The following is a 16274-nucleotide window of genomic DNA, read 5'->3' as shown; positions in this document are numbered from 1 at the left end:
GTCTTGCACAATCCTTTCAAATTTGCAGGTCTGGTTTATTGTTTTCTCTTAGGATATAAACCAGTAAGAATTAATATCTGCAGCAGAAAAATAAAAGAAAGAGAGGTTCCCTTAAAAGGCTCATTCCTTGGATTCACATAGACAATTTCTGTTGCTAAATTGAGCTTTTTGCGTGAAACCCAACATGAAGTAAAACTGAGACAAAAGAGCAGTATTCGTTGAATATAAAGTTAGGAATAATGTAGTGGTTAGCATTATGTAATATATACTCTGCCTCATTAAAAGTTGAAAATACTTGAAATACCTCAGATAATGGAATGCAAAAAAAAATGTTTACAAGTATTTAAAAAATTGATTTTGTCCTGTGTGAGAAACTGAACATTATTTGATTTAAAGTATGTGAGTCGAGTCCACACCTCAGTAAAATTAAAGAGGATTGTGTTATAGAATAGGCTGTTTGAAAAAAAGAAAAGGTGTTTATTGCATCTCAGGATTTAGCTCATCCTTTTGCTTATTTTTTTCTTTAATCGTGTCTGCAGTTTTCGGATCTCCCAGAATACAGTCTATATAGTGTAATATAAAATGGTTTAGCTCCACTTCTAAGCTCGTATTCACTTGCAAACTAGTAAGTTACTTTGCAGGTGTAAATTTAATGTATGTGACTTCAGTCTGTATAAAATGTAAATTCTGTTATTCAGAGAACATGATGACTTCATGGATAGTACCATGGTGAGGTGTCCATACCTTTCTCTATTTCCATAGCTGGCTAGTTCTAATATCTCCATACTATGTTCTACTTAAATTGGAGAGAAATCTATGAGAATGGATTTTTTTAAATTGTCAGATAAGTTTAAAGCCAGATCAATTCTAATCTTTAGTAAAAGCTTTTCTTTTAGTCTCTTGTTACTGATTGTGTTATAAAAGCATGTCACTACTGTGTATCTGGACAAGCAAAGGAGGAGTAGAAACTACTTTCTTCTGGAGTCAAGAGTGAAGATTTTCTTGGTGAGGCTCAAAGCTGAAATGAACACTTTAGCTGACTAGTTTTCTGTGACATGGCCAGGACATGGACAGTAATGCGGATTGGCTTTTTGTAGAGGCCAGGCACTTTTTAGCTTCTCCTTGTACAGATCTTAAAAAAAAAAAAGTTCTGGAGGAGAAAGAAAATTAAGAACATGGAAGTAAACAGGATAAACCATCTTTTTTTCATAGACAGATCATGCCAGCCTGGCCTGCCTGCCAGGAGGCAATGTGTTCTGCTGAATGGCAGGGAGAAGTTGTTAGAGCTCTGCCCAAAAATTTATATTGAAACTGGTAATGTTTAATATCTTCATTAGTGATCTTGGCACAAAAACTAGAACTTGCTAATGGAATTTGTTGACATCACAGAGGTGGGGAACAGTCCCTGAAGGGTGGTGGTGTACCAGAATAATTGGATGTCCTTGAGGAGTAGGGAAATAAAATGGGATCAAATAGAATAATATGAAGTACAAGGTCATGGGCTTAGGGATTAATAGGAAAGGCTCTCTGATATAAGCTCAGAGCTTGTCAGATGGAAGATGAGGTAATATGGCAGAATTGGATGTATAAGCCAAAGAAAGGGCAGCTGTGAGCCACTGATTTGACGTTACTGTGGAAAATGTAAATTCAGTACTAAGTAAATTCAGCCCTATATTTCTTTTACAGCTAAGGAAGTACTAATGCCATGTGCAGTGCATGTGGCTGGTGAAACTTTAGAACTGAGAAGAGATCTGGAAATCCACATGCAAGAAATTGGACTTGGAAGAGTTGTTAAATAATAAATAAATAAATCCCTACTAAAAGAGAGGAGTGGACAAGAGACTAAAAGAACTTGGATTGGTTAGTTTAGCCACGTGAAGCGTAGAAGACTTTATGGTCTTTGAATATACTAATTGAAGCAAATGCGACAAGAAAGGAAGCTTGTTTTAATTAAAAAAAAAATTTTGTTAAGACATTACTGTAAGCTGGGTATGAATAAATTTAGAGCTGAAATTAGAGGAAGTTTTTTAACTCTCCAAGCCTCTAAACATTGCTAAGAGAAAATGTGATGATTACATGATACAATGATCTATAATGTGCAAGGGACATATTATAGAATGGAACTTGTTTTGCCCTGTGTTTCATTAAGGGGTAGTTAGAGCACACTCAGGTCTGAACTGTCCTATATATACTAGCTCAAAGCAACCACAGTGTAAATCAGACTGATACAGGCGTTAGAGAAATTTGTTGTTAGTGGTTTCTCTTTCCTCTTGCAAGAGGAGGACAGCAGGGCTCAGGCAAATGCCTCCTGTCTTCTTCTCATGGAACTGCAGAGTTGCAGGTCTGCTTTACCGCTTTCTTCCCACTGATGCTTCTGATTTGCACATTTTCCTCTGTGTGCCTGTTTTATAAGCCACATCTGAATGAATGATAGTGTCATCAAATATATGGAGACTTTTTTATTTTGTACTGTATGTAGTGTCACTTTATTTCCAGCAGCCAGCATTGCTGCAAAACCCATTTTAGTTCAGCAATGCTGGGTGTAGCTGATCAGCTTGCTCTTCTTCCTATTTGAACAGCATGTTCTTTTTTTTTTTTTTTTTTTTTCCTTCCCAGGAAATAGTCAAAATGTTCCTGTTAAGAACTTGAGGAATGAGCTGTTGCTAGAATTCAGCTGCCAGAGTTAAGCCTTACTTGGCTTCTTGACGTACAGTAAGTAGGCCAGCCTAGGAAGAGCCTGGCATGCCTCAAGTGTTTGTTTATAGTCCCTTTTAGTTATCTTGCGTAGTCATCTTACAGTAATCTCGAGTGTAATGACTACAGTAACTACTGTTTAAAGTTAATACTTTGCCTAGCTTGAGTAACTTGGCTCTACAGAGGAACTTCGCAAAGGAAAAGGAAGAGGTTGATACTCTCTAGACTACTGCATGGCTGCTGGCCTTCCCACCATGGGAATTTGTAGCCTGCTGCTCTGTGTGCCACCTAAGATTTCATTCCCTACCCTGTCCTTTAAATCCTTCTCTTCTTTTCCTGCTTCTGATGTATTTTCTTGCAAAAGAGCCCTGTCATGTTATGAGAAAAAGATTTGAAGCTTTTTTTTTTTTTTAAGATGACTGTCTGGATGTCCATCAAAACTCCAGAGAAATCCAGTTCTAAGTTTTACTTTCCACACAAAGCAGCCCGAGGGCTTTGCATTAATGAGTACAGCCAGCTCTGAACTGGCAAAGTTCAGGCTGTTCTTTGTGCAAACTCCATCGAATATTTTAATCTCCATTTGCTTCTGAAAGAATAGTTGGCCCACAATATTGAGGCTTATTTCCACTCTTACAGTGATTGATAAATCCTCTGCCTCTTGGAAGTGGTACTGAACATTGTCTCACAATGCCTCTGTGAAGTAGGGAAGTATTGCAAATGCTGGCTCAGGTGGTCTGGATGCATAGTTTGTTCACAGGAAATACAATTTCCATCTGAAAACAAAACATTTGTGAATTCATCTTGAATTCAGTTCATAATTTTGGCCAATAGTAACTGTAAGAAATAAATTATTTGGACTTTTTAAAAAGCGAAGTTACATCTTTCTGTTTAAAAACATTCAAAACAAACATTCCAGCAAATACTAATGTGTAGATACTTACTTTTACCAGTTAAAATCTGCTCACTGTAGAATGAAATCTGTTATTTCAAGTAAAATAAAAGCAGAATGTTATTCTACTAGTAATGGTTCTCGTGTTCATTATGCACCGTAGCCTGGAATGTTATGTATATGCTCACGTAAGCCTACTTTTTACTTACTTTTTTTTTTTAACTGTAATGTCTATTTTAATGTAAAAAATACTTATGCAGCCTGCATTAGTATTTCTGTTTTATTAATGGAAAAACTGAGAAACCAATTTTATGTGTTGTGTCCAAAACCAGTCTGTGATGGACGTGGGTAACAAAGCTTGGACTTTTCAGACATTTTTTTCTCTGAGGCTCTTGTGGTCTAGTCAGTAAAGTGAAACTTTCCTTTCTCTTTAATCCATTTTCCTTAAACTTTGTATACCAATCATAACTTACTGAAAAATTCCTTTAATATACCGTGAGCTGATGTGTACTTAGTGTGTGGAACATGGTGAGTGTGGATGCAGGAGGGTGAGGTCTCACGGTATAGGATCAGGAGTCTTGCCAAAGGCATGCCTGAGGTCGGGTTTTTGTGTTCCCTGCAGCGCCCGTACTCTGTGGGGGAGGTTTGAAGTTAACCCTGGCTTTCTCTGGTTGTAACTCACATTATAAGTGTTCTCATTCACACGTGGAAGTTGGCTTTCCTCTAACTGCTCCTGTAATGGGTATTTTGGTGTAAATTGATAAACAACCATACTAACGGCACTTGCTAGAATTGTCATGGTACTTTTAACACATGATTTCTGAAGACAGAAAGTATTTCATAGGATTGCCAGAGCCTTCTCACCTATTATCAGTCTTTGACAGTGCCCAGTAGAAGATATTTATAGAAAGAAATTCCCTAAATGTGTGGTAATCTTTCTCACATAACTTTCTGTTTTCCAGTGATAAGCCCCAGATTCAGATCACAGAGTAGCCATTATCCATAATAGGCGTAGTTACCAGAAGGAATTTGTTTAATCCTGTTTTGAAGTTATTAATAGTTTTTTGACCCACAGTGTCCTATAGCACTAGGTTCCACATTTCAAGGCATTTCTTGAAAAAGTATTTATTCTGTTAACTTCAAAGTTGGTTCCTTATCATTTTATTAAGAGTCAGTTTGTTCCTGTGTTTGTTCCCCCCTTGTCTTCTCCATACCATTCGTGGAGACCTCTATCATAACTTCCCTTATTTGTGTTTAGATAGTCTAGATACTGTGTCCTTGCAGAGAAGTTTTCTTTGTCTTTTTATTTTCTGAGTCTCCTCTGCTCTACTCTTAAACCATGCTAACTTTTTTTGGAGGGAAGGGTTAGAGGTCTGTAGTAGTTTTTGCTTACTCTGAACGCTTAGCCTGCAGGCTGTTTAAAATAATGTATTATTTCCTTGAAAGGATCTTACTCTTTTGGTTGCTCTGTAGTTTCCTCTTAGTAAGAGTATTTTATATTAAATTTTTGTTTCTTAAACCATATCAATATACTGACTGTATAACTATTTTAATCATCTATATTCTCACATCCAATTGTGTAACAGCTCTGCGGCAAACATATTATTCATGAATATTTTAAAGCACTGTATTTGTTTTTGAACAGTATGTAGCCTCTGGGAATAATGATGGAGCCAGCCCTACATGGCTTGTCAGCCCTATGGGGATCTTCTGGTATTTCTGTCTAGACTGATAATTTATGGACCCCACACTGAGAAATGCTAATGTAACATACATAGGATTTTAAGCTCCACAGTCTTACTGTCTTTTAAGAAATATATTTTATCCTGTTGTCTTAGGTACAGCGTGGAATAACTAAAGAAACCTTTATTCTTTCACTTCAGAGCCATCTCTTTGTTCTACAAAAATTAATACAAATCTTGATCTCTGAAGTTCCTCACCATTAGTTACCCAAAGCTAGTATTTCCTCTAGTTGTAGGATACATTGCAGATGCAATGCTAAGTATCTCACAAAATAAATTCAGCTGCTAAAACCCATTGAAGCGAATAGAGAAACTGAATTCCCAGCCTTCACAAGAGATCTTCCTTTGTGGCAAAGGAATTGTTTTTTGGCAGAGAGATTTGTTTATTGCAGTGGGACTTGCACAATAACACTACATCTAGGCTGATGCAGCCAGGGAACATTCCTAGACACTGGCACTCTATCCTCTGTGCTGTTGAATACTTAGTATACATTGCGCAGCCCTGGCTTGTGCCAGTTAACACTCTCCCAAACAGTTCCCAAGCGTGGTTCAAGAGTTTAGCGCGGTCAAGGGCCTGTTCCCAATAGGCACTTTGGCAAAAGCCACCCAGCATGGAAAGATGAAGTAGTATGGCTGCAAACTCTCCTCTGACAGCTGGCCTCAGTTTTAAAAAGGGCGGTCTGGGCGTATCTGATTTAGTGCTGTGTGTGTAGCTCTATGGTAGGAGAGCTCGGAAAGCGGCAGGCACGGCGTTCTCATTCTGCTGCTGCAGTTGATCACTGTAGCTGAGTGTTGGATTAGAGCTACTAGTTTTGCTATGAGACAGCTCATTTCAGAAGTCTCAGACAGAACTGGAGGACTTAAGGACTGTCACTAATTTCCAGGCACATCTGATGCTGTTACTGGACCATCAGCTGAACACACAGATAGCAGGCTCGGTACTCGCCTCCTGAGCCTGTTCTGCTCCAGTGGATCCATAGGTGTATAGGAAACTAAAGTTACTGCTACTTATGTACTGTAAGAAGCTAGGTGGCATGCTCTGCATGTATAGGCTATTTTTACAGAGTATACAATAAATACGATGCATCCCTTCTTCACAGTCCTCACGTGTATGCTGTGCACCAATTTTCTCATATTTCTGTTCAGATAGGCTTGTGAATGTTTATGCTGGCTCATAAAAAACAAATTCCTCTGGAACTTGTTTGCATTGTTCCTCACTGTAGTTTTTTTCTTTAGCTGTTGCATTTTTAGGCCTCAAGAATTCATATTTTTTGTCATTGTCTGTATAATTGTTGTACAATGTGCACAGTTAAGGTCCCCAAACTAATCCCTTGCTAGGAAGGTGTTCTCAGTCAATGAGGTTGATTTTTTTTTCTTTCAGAAATTTGTTCGGGACCTGTGCATTTGTTTGTGCAGTTTGTGTGACAAAGTGAATTAAAGAGAACAGATGACAATTTCCTTTGCCAACTAGCTGGCTTGAAACCTTGAAACACAGAAACCGTTTTTATGGACACAAATTTCAGCCACAAAAATAGAGGCAAAACTTTTTGTTGATCTTTCCGCTTTGAATCTCATTCTGCCATTATTTTCTGCAGATTTTTAGATTCTTTCTGAGATACTAACTTTTGTAGCTCAATACAGTCAAAACCATTAATAAGGAAAATACCTGGAAAAACATTATTTTATTTGCTTACCATCATCCTCTTCTATGGGTTTCATTTTGAGATAAAATTTGATTAACATGTTACCACAGAGCTTGCAAAATTCTATGAATACTCTGATGTAAAGAAAAAATTAGTATCTGAGATACCCAGAAACCTCTTGGATGTTGCATGCAGGCTTAGAGACCATAACGCCCTGGAGAAGTATCTGGGATATATGAGAGTGGCCTGTTCGTTGAAGCTAAGTTTCCCATTTCAAAACACATACAAACTAAACTACATTTTAGAATATCCATCCTGCAGATGTTGGGTACTTCTCAAACACGAAAGCATCTAGAAACAAGCAATTATTGAACTGGTATTTGCCTCTGACTAGAATGTAGCCATAACCTGAAAAACGACACTGAAAAGCAGCACCCTCTTCCTGATTTGTGCCTGCCCCCTTGTGTAGATGCTCAATAGGAGTCTGATACTTGTATTCCTAAAATGGCAGAGCTTGCCAGTGTATTGAGAGCAAGAATGCTCCCATGCTTTTAAGTCCCAGTGTATGCTATGGCTGTAGGGGAAAATGTATATGAAATTTTTTTCTAGTAACAAAGCGTTTGTGGTAGCATAGCTCAGTGATACTAATTTAGTATGTTTGACATAACCAGTCATCCGTGGGTTTTTTAGTTGTGATTAACACAAACATTCTAGACTCATCCAGGAAATACCTTTGTACTTTTCATACCACTGTGTAATCTTTGTCATTGCCAAATTTACTGCATTTTCTGTAAACAAATCCAGGGTGACGTGGATAGTGATGTCCGTAATTAAAGCTGAGTAAGAGTCAGAAAGGAGGAAAATGGCCTAAACTTGCTGTCACTGAAATAATGACAAAAATTCTTAACTTTAGCTCATAGCAGGGTTGGGAGGAAAGGTTAATTTGTCAGAGGTTATCTTGAGCAGGCAGTACTCGGAGTGCACCAAGTGCGCTGTTGTGGTATTTCTCCGCTGTTTTGCCATACCTGTCAAATCAAATCCCTTGGTAATAGTGTCCCCGTTTTTCCTTAAGACACCTGTTCTTAAATGACAAGCCAAGCAAAGATTTTAGAAATATTGTAGTTTTCACTGAGGTAAAAGAAGAATATGTAAACACAAATAAAAAATATCTCAGTCCACATTTGCCAAATTACTTTATTTATATTATGTCTACAGATGAAACTTGGTGCCAGAAAAGAGACACTGTATCAGACATTATTACTTGTACTCGAGCTGCCAAGGAAAAATTTTCTCAGTAACCTTTAATAACATTTGGACCAAAAATACATGGATGTACAGCTTCCAGCATTTTGTGGGATGTAGAGTGCAGCTTCTCTCACAGGTCCTCTGTTTCTGGAACGGTGTTGGAATCTGAAGGCTGAATGAACACTACAGGAATATTCTCAGATGTCCATCCTTTAGGAGTCCTATTGAAGGATCTTCTGGTGGCAAGAGGGTTTGCAAGAATCATGAATCTGGGATCATTTAGCATCAGTAGATTAAAATCAGGTACCTTGAATTTGACCAGCTTTGATGCTCTCTCAAAACCACCAAAGGGAGTGGCAACTCTGTAGATGTTAGAGAAAAAAAAGTAAAACATGATTTTAAAAATACCTCTTTTCCTCTCAGGAGCTGAAAAGAAGAGAAGCTATTTTGATGATACAGATTTGGTACAATTTCTTGTTTAGATTTGCAAGCTTTTGGGAAAAGTATACTGATCTTTATTCTGGCAAATACTCTTTTTGTTTTTCCTTAGTAAAGCCTTCAGCCTTCTTCAAAATTCAAATGGACAGAACAGCCAACAGAAAACGATGTTGCAAGAAAAACCTTGTAGTTGGTGAATCACAGTCACTAAGCTTATTTTGTTGGTGATAAGTTGATAAGTCTGAAAACGTAGTTTAGCACATTCTCTCTGGGAGGTAATTGGTTTAGGAAGTTCTCACCCCATTTTCTCCTATCCCCAGTTGCTTGTTCCACCCACTACACTGTATTTCAGCACCATATTGTACCAGTTAGAAAGTATGTGGGTTGTGCTGTAAGTTCTGGTCACGTATGAGATCTGGGTTAAACAAAGGCCCTTCATAACAAAGGAGCATTTTAAAATCCAAATTATTTCAACAATCTGGTTTATATAATTATGCTCAAACAATTGTGGCAATACGAGTGAGGAGGCAGTAAGGCGTAATGTGAAGCAGAAAGGAACAGCCAAAGACAACAGGCTCTGGAAAGGAGAGGAATGGGTGAGGACTCCTTACACCATCTTTGTTTCTGAACAAAATGTTTGTGTAACTAAACCTTGAAACACTGGCTGAAATTGGCCCCTAGTCTGTGGCCAGTATTTTTCATGTTATTTAAATGTAAACGTTCCCTCAGGCAATAAGCCTTAGAAACTAAAAGATAAGAAATACTAAGCAGGAACTGAGTGTTACGTGCATTTGCAAACAACGGTATTTCCAGATACCTCCCATGATTCTATATTTGCAAGTTTCTAGGCTGGAAAGAAAAAAAAAAAACCAACCCTGTTTATTTTGTAAAAAAAAAAAAAAAAAAACCCTGTTTATTTTGACACTTTTTCCAGACTCCTTTGTATAAGCAAAGGTGACCAAACAGACCATTAGATGTGCTCTGCATTTTGATCAGCTGCATCACTTTGCTGGGATGGGTTCTGGCCAGCTAAGAGTGTCAAATTTCTGAGCTACACGTGAACACCTGATTCCTGCAAAGCTACGTACATAGTGGCATGCAAAAATGGGTTTTTGTTGAAACGGGATTTCACCAGCCTTGGTGGGTTTTGTGTGTTTGATACAAACCAACAGATCTGCTGGTATGTATTTCCATCTGCTCCAGGTGTTATAGCGGGAGCCCAGAGAAATCGATACCAACAGAAACAAAAAGAGATCATTGGAAGATCTGACTAGAACTTTCAGCAAGATAACAATAGATAAAACAAAACCTAGGGAGAAAGAAGTGCACAAAAATTAAAATATTGTTTCAGCAAAATGAATCTGTGACCTAAAAGAAATGGTACTGCTCTGTCATTACACAGATAATTCACTGCATTTTGGTACGAGCAGCATTTGTCGAAGGGGATGGTGTTAACTCCAAAGGGTCAATCCTGTAAGATATAAAAAAAAAATCATGAAAGTTCTGGGCATGCACACATACTGAGAGAAGAGTGCTGCTTTAACTGTTTCTCAAATCAAGATAAGATTTTGCAGCAGCAGCCAGTCCAGGCATTAAACTCTCTTGAGGTCAAAGGAAATTCTTTGTACAAAGTGCCCGTGGTATCGAGCTTTTCTTGTGAAACTGTCTTCTAGGTCACAGTGTCAAATTGGATACCATATAATACTAATTAAAAATAATTGCTTGGTAATTGGCACAGAGTGAATGTAGTGATCTACATCTTACAGGATAATAAAGATTGTTTTAATTGCTGCTCTAATTAAGATACACATTCTCACATTGTTGTGATATTTAATTCTCCTCAATATATAAATTAAAAGGATAATCAATATGAACAGAACAATAATATCTGTATAAAACGCAAAACTATTCTATAGTGTAAAACTTCCTCTTTGTATTATTTTTTGTTTTTAAATACAGCATGTTTCTATAGGTAACAGAAACAGGAGGGCATTCTATAGAAATTCAAATATCTTTTGTGGGAAAAAAACCCCATGTAGTTCCTATACAAAGTCTGGCCTCAGAGAATTATGCATTCCTGTGTGCTAGGCAGAAGCACACGATGATTGACAGAAAGGAGAGTACAGTAATTGGGTAATAGATTTACAGCAGCAGTATATTTTCGTGAGCAATAACTTGTCTGACAACATGGTGTTGTAATGTCCTGTGTTGTGTGCACATCAACTGTATCACTTGAGCTCTGATTCATTGTATTGAAGTCTAACGCTCATGTGTAAATAATTCCAGTAGTCATTGCTCGTAGTAAGGGCAGAAATGCTGGTTCAGAGCCACAGGCACCAGGAAGTGTAAGAGATTGTTTAATATTCACTTTGCATATTCCTAAAAAGTAGGTGCATGAGTTAACAATAGCAGGCACAACCACGTTTATTTTTAGCTGTTATTTTAGCCATGCTTCTGGGCTTTTTTCCGCAGTCTTTCTTATTGAACATTATATTGTCTCAACATAGCAGACTACTTGTAGTTTATTATTTAGGAAAGTATGAAGAAATGTTTTAACTGTATTGCATTAGCACCTTCAATTACATAATTTCAAAAAATATGAGTTTCACATTTTAAAATGAGACTGCCATTTTTAGAACATTTTGCTTATTGTGAATTCTGTGCAAAAAGGAGATGTAGAGCAGAGAATGTGACACTACAAAATGCTGGAGAGCTTAATGACGCAAGAACAAATTACAATTTCACAGATGTATTTAGGTGCTAAGGAACCAGCTAAGCACCCAGCTTCCACTAATTTCATAGCACTTCAAGTTAGGCACACAGAATTCCTTTGAGGTTCTGGATCTCAGCATTTTTACAATAGAGTTCAGAACCCATTAATCAATAAAAGCAGAGCTCAGTCCAGATGAATTGGATTCCTGTAGTGTTTTTGAAACAGTAGTCTTTGGGATCCGAGCAAGAATTTACCTGGTAGGAGAGGCAGAACAAGTCAGACTTGCTTGTCTTGTGTGAGCAAGATGTAGTGCTTTGTGTGTCACTCATAATCCTACCTTTGACAGTGTGTCCAGCTCCAAGAAAGCAGATGGAATAAAGGTACTAATTTACCTAATATATACAAACTTCTTAACAAATGTAGATTCATGCTGTCTTTCCCACAGATGATTACTAAGTGCTTCCACACTGGTAAAAGAGGCAAGAAAATTTTTCACCAGTAAACAGTTCTTAAATCCTAATAGGAATTAATCTCCAAGAGAAATGGGATGGCATGTAGCATTTCTCTGCTAGCACAGATTCGTCTTCATCCTCAAGGAGGAAGGGTAGCCTTGTCTGAACAGTGTTCAGAGATCCTCAGAACCCAATTTTTCTGATCATGCCCTCTGTCAAGTGCTATGTGCTGTTAGACCATTACTGGCCGTCTCACAGAAAGCCTGCCTCAGAAGGCAAAGGTGCTGGACTTTTGCTGCCACCAGTTCTTTCTTCATTAACCTGCCAGCATTGCAAGATCCCTGCAGCATAAAATGCCTACTAGACCCCAACTAATACCTCCATGAATTCCTTAGTCCTGATTTTGCTGCTGTTACAAAAACTGCACTGCTACATGGTCTAGAGTCACCTCTTCATTGCTAGCAGTGGAAAAAAAATCTGCATGCTGTTAGTGCTGAACATACTTTTAAACCAGGCATGTGTGCATCTGTTCCAACACATCAGACATCCCTAGCTGGTAAAGTTGTGTTGCTTTTACAATTTGTTGTGTAACAAGGAAGGCTGAAAGGAACCTTAATATGGCCTGTAAAGTCTGAGTGCCATTGTAACAGATACCACTGACTGAACTGGGAAGAACGTCAGGCCCGTTTCCTTTGGGAGTCCTGTGCATCACGCTTACTGTTAACCACACCCCTTCTGACTAATGATGACTGTACCAGTGTTTTGCAGGAGAACAAACATAATGGCACTTTGTTGAATAATGAAGTATGATAGAAAGCCTGAATTGATACCCTCACTGATAACAAAACGGTGTCATTATATCACACTTTAATTGTTTAATACACTATAATTTGCTTTCTCTCCAAGACTGCAATTAAATTATCAAGGATGCTGTGACCTAGATGCACAGAATGACTTAGCAGGGTCTAGATACAGAAGTCCAAAGAGATATCTCACATTATGCACAAAACCCACAGGCTGCTAAATTCCTGAGATGCCTAATGTTTTCCTTATACAAATGCTCAGATCTGCCTTTGTCTTCACTACACCAGCAGCTGCACTTGTCTTACACCAAAGCTCATCTGTGATTCTCTAATTAATAATCTCTTGCCTGAACTTCCACACTTGACAACACACATAATATGCTACTGTAGCGAGCTTTGAGCAAAATTGTGGCACTTTCACTCAAATCCAGAGCTGTTAGCATTGAAACTATGTGTCAAATAATAGTGTGTCTGTGACCAGAGCTGTTCTGCACGAGGTTTGGATTCTCTTCAGCCTGAGGACATCTATTTGTAGCAGTGCGCCTAACTCTTCACATATAGTATTCCACCAAAAATACTACCCAGAAATAAAAAATAACTTGATTAGACAGAGTAGGACTCTTAGCCTAGACATCAGGCTGTACAACTAATAGCAGAAAAGTATAGATCCTGTTTTCTGCTCCTAAATCAGTTTGTTTAATTTACTGTAGGCAACAATTAAAGAAAGTGCATTGAAAGATCTGGCAGCTCAGATGTAGGCACAGATTTGTCTTTCCTTAAGTGAGTTTCTTAACTGTTCAGCTAGAGAAAGGGCATGTTTACTCCCTCTAGCCCAAAGAGGTTTGTTATTTTCTGTACTATGGCACAGGTCTTAATAAGGGAAGTGAAGAGTGTCCCACCTCTTCCATGGAAGAGCTAGAAACAAGGTTGTTACACCTCTCCTCAGGGTTTGACATTCCTGTCACACATTCTGGCTGGCCACTTTCTATGAAAATGCTCTTTTCAAAGAAATGAACCTTACTCCTTCTTCCTAGAAAACACAAATCTAAGTGTTCAGTATTTAACAAACAGCTTTTCTAAGTCCACCAGGCATCCTTCTGTTTTCTTCTGGATGTGGATTTCTTCCATGAGAAGGAGAGTTGCATTGGATTGTATCTGTATGCATTGTGTTTTGAATTTACCAGTTTCACAGACTGGATCTGATTTATGTGCCAGGTTTTAGGTTTTTATGGCAGTTACAAGGGAGAATATTGACCTTTCCCTTATATGAATGCACATTTGTTCAAAAGATGCAGACTGTGGTGAGCCTCAGTTCTGACATGTCATACATAGAGAAAATTCCTCATAGAAAGAAATCTGAACAGTTAGTGTTGTAAAGGGGACAACTAACAGAACATAGGCCCACAGAGCAGCTAAAAATCCACAAAGAAGCCATCAGATACCATCTCAAGACACATCTCCCTGTTAATGGTGCCTCTGTGCTCTGTCTGATCCCATCTTTCACAGTAACAACTTGCGTGCTGGACTCAGAATCTGTCTTGTGAGAGGGAGAACTGTGTCTGTCTCTATTCCATGTATATGGATCTCTGGTCATATTTTTCTTTGGTTTTTGTTTTTGGTGGGGTTTTTTTCCGGTTGCAATAACCGTAGTAGATAAACCGTGCTGTTACTGTTCGAATGCTAGCAGCTGTGGCACATCTCTCTGACTTGTATGTGTTATTTTGTCCGCTGAGGAGAGCGCGCCACACAGGCTTAGTTATTAACATGGTGATGTATATTGCTGTTAGGAGATCTGAATTAGTGTGGTGTCTGTAGTGCCAGTTTTGATGTTAAATTGTGTAATTCTTTAGTCCTTGCACTCATAGTTGGGGCCCCCCTCAAGGGCAGGAACACAAGTGATGTTTGTGGTTTTTTCTCTAAGTTTATATTGCCATGAGCCATTTTCTTTTTCAGATTGCTCTGTCTGGCTTTTTGAGAAGGTTTTTCATTTGGCTCAGCTGTCTGGAACTCCACAGGGGTTATTTGGGGAAAAATTGTCTGTAACTTTGATAAATAAAGATAGGATGAATGGTATGAATGAAAGTAAAAGGCTTAAGTGAGCATGTGTTTTAAAACTTTCAAATTACTTCAAAACATTTGACTTCAAAGTAAAAACTTCTACAGAAGTAGAACTTCTACTGAAAGCCTCAATATACTCGTTACTATGCATATAACTTCACCCTCAGGTCCCATTCTACTTCAGGTGCTTTTTAAGTCTGCTTGTAATGTTTTATCTGTTGTTACCAAAGGCTGCCAAAAAATGTTAAATGCCATAAAATATGAAAGCTACTAACTATTTGGTGTGAGGGATTGGTTGAGGGATAAAGTTCATTATACTATGATTGCCTAAAAAACAAGCCAGGTGAGTTGTACTAAAAAAAAAAAAAAAAAAAAAAAAAAAGTGGTTTGTATTATACAGCTTACAAGCAAAGTTTTGACTGAGAGTTTCCCTGATAGGTCTTAGGGTTCCCTACCTACCAAAGTCAACAACAGAAATACTGAAAGAGTTTGAAGCATTGCTGTAGCACACGTCTACCACTTATTGAGTACACTGCATGCACTTGCTCTCTCTCTCTCTGTCTCTCTCGATATTTTCAACAATTCCTCCTACCTTCTTGGTTCTGGAATTTAGTTTTGGGTCCATACGTAAGAGAGAGGCTAGTTTCCTCCTTAAAGATCTTGTTTGCCGCTTGTAATCTGTGTTTATGCATATATTTTCAAACACAAGTGGTGGGGTTTTTAACAGCTGGTGAAAACATTTCATTTCATAGGAATTTTTCTCTGTGCTGTAAAATTCAGTGTCCATTCAGAATTACCTGTTAAAGCTTCTGTAGTCAGGCAGTTCCGGCTTTGCTTCAGGTTTAAAAAGTTTCGGATATAAAGCTTCCAGCAGCTCTGGATCATCCCTAATGGCTTCTATCCAGGGAGACTGATAATACTTCGGCACAGATGTAGTGTTGAACTTTTCAGGAGGAATTTCTTTCAGTGGTCCAGAATATCCTACAAGGTGATCAACACAAAACCATAATAATAATACTTTTCATTTTCTGCTTCCTGACCACCATCCTGTGCAACTAGGAAGTAATATACCATAATTTCACAGTTAGGTAAAAAGAACAATTGGATCAAGTCACCTGGCCAAAGCTACACAGAAACAGAAAGCTGGCAGATGGAATTTGTAGCCTTTTAAATAACTGCTCCAAAATATTCTAACCTCCTTGGAGGCTAAGTTTATTTTAGTTTTATATAAATTTGGTTTTATCATTATAAGCATTTGTTTGAAACCAGACTATATCTACACAGTCCTCGGGCTGAATTAACAAAGAGATTTGAAAAACAGCCTTTTGGTTAAAACTAAGACAATTTGATAGTCTTTGGGTTAAATTTTCCAAAATTATTAAAAGGAGTTAGGATCACGGGCATTATAAAGGAGTTATAAAATATTGCCTCTGCTTTAAATTGTCCTACCTACGTGTTTCTCTGGTCCTTTTCATCATCTAAAAAAGTGAAGAATCTGTTGTTTTCTCTGCATAATCATCTGAGGATCAGGCTCTGATCAGAATTTTATTAAATAAGCAAATTCCATATTCTGTGTAATTTCTTCTAAAGCCAAGTA

General features: G+C 38.0%; 1 protein-coding gene across 1 annotated transcript; it reads right to left on the bottom strand.

Moving 5' to 3' along the window:
• Nucleotides 1–8149: 8149 nt before the first annotated feature.
• On the bottom strand, nucleotides 8150–15694 carry LOC104460396 (myozenin-2-like; the record flags this gene model as incomplete). Its single annotated transcript, XM_010072939.1, has 2 exons — nucleotides 8150–8575; nucleotides 15475–15694. Coding segments are annotated over 2 exons (452 nt in total), but the record flags the coding sequence as incomplete, so codon positions are not given.
• Nucleotides 15695–16274: the final 580 nt, after the last annotated feature.

This window comes from Pterocles gutturalis, unplaced genomic scaffold (assembly GCF_000699245.1).
Source record: "Pterocles gutturalis isolate BGI_N339 unplaced genomic scaffold, ASM69924v1 scaffold42777, whole genome shotgun sequence".
NCBI lineage: Eukaryota > Metazoa > Chordata > Aves > Pterocliformes > Pteroclidae > Pterocles > Pterocles gutturalis.
The sequence above is the reverse complement of the archived record's forward strand: the minus strand, read 5'-3'. Positions and strand labels throughout refer to the sequence as shown.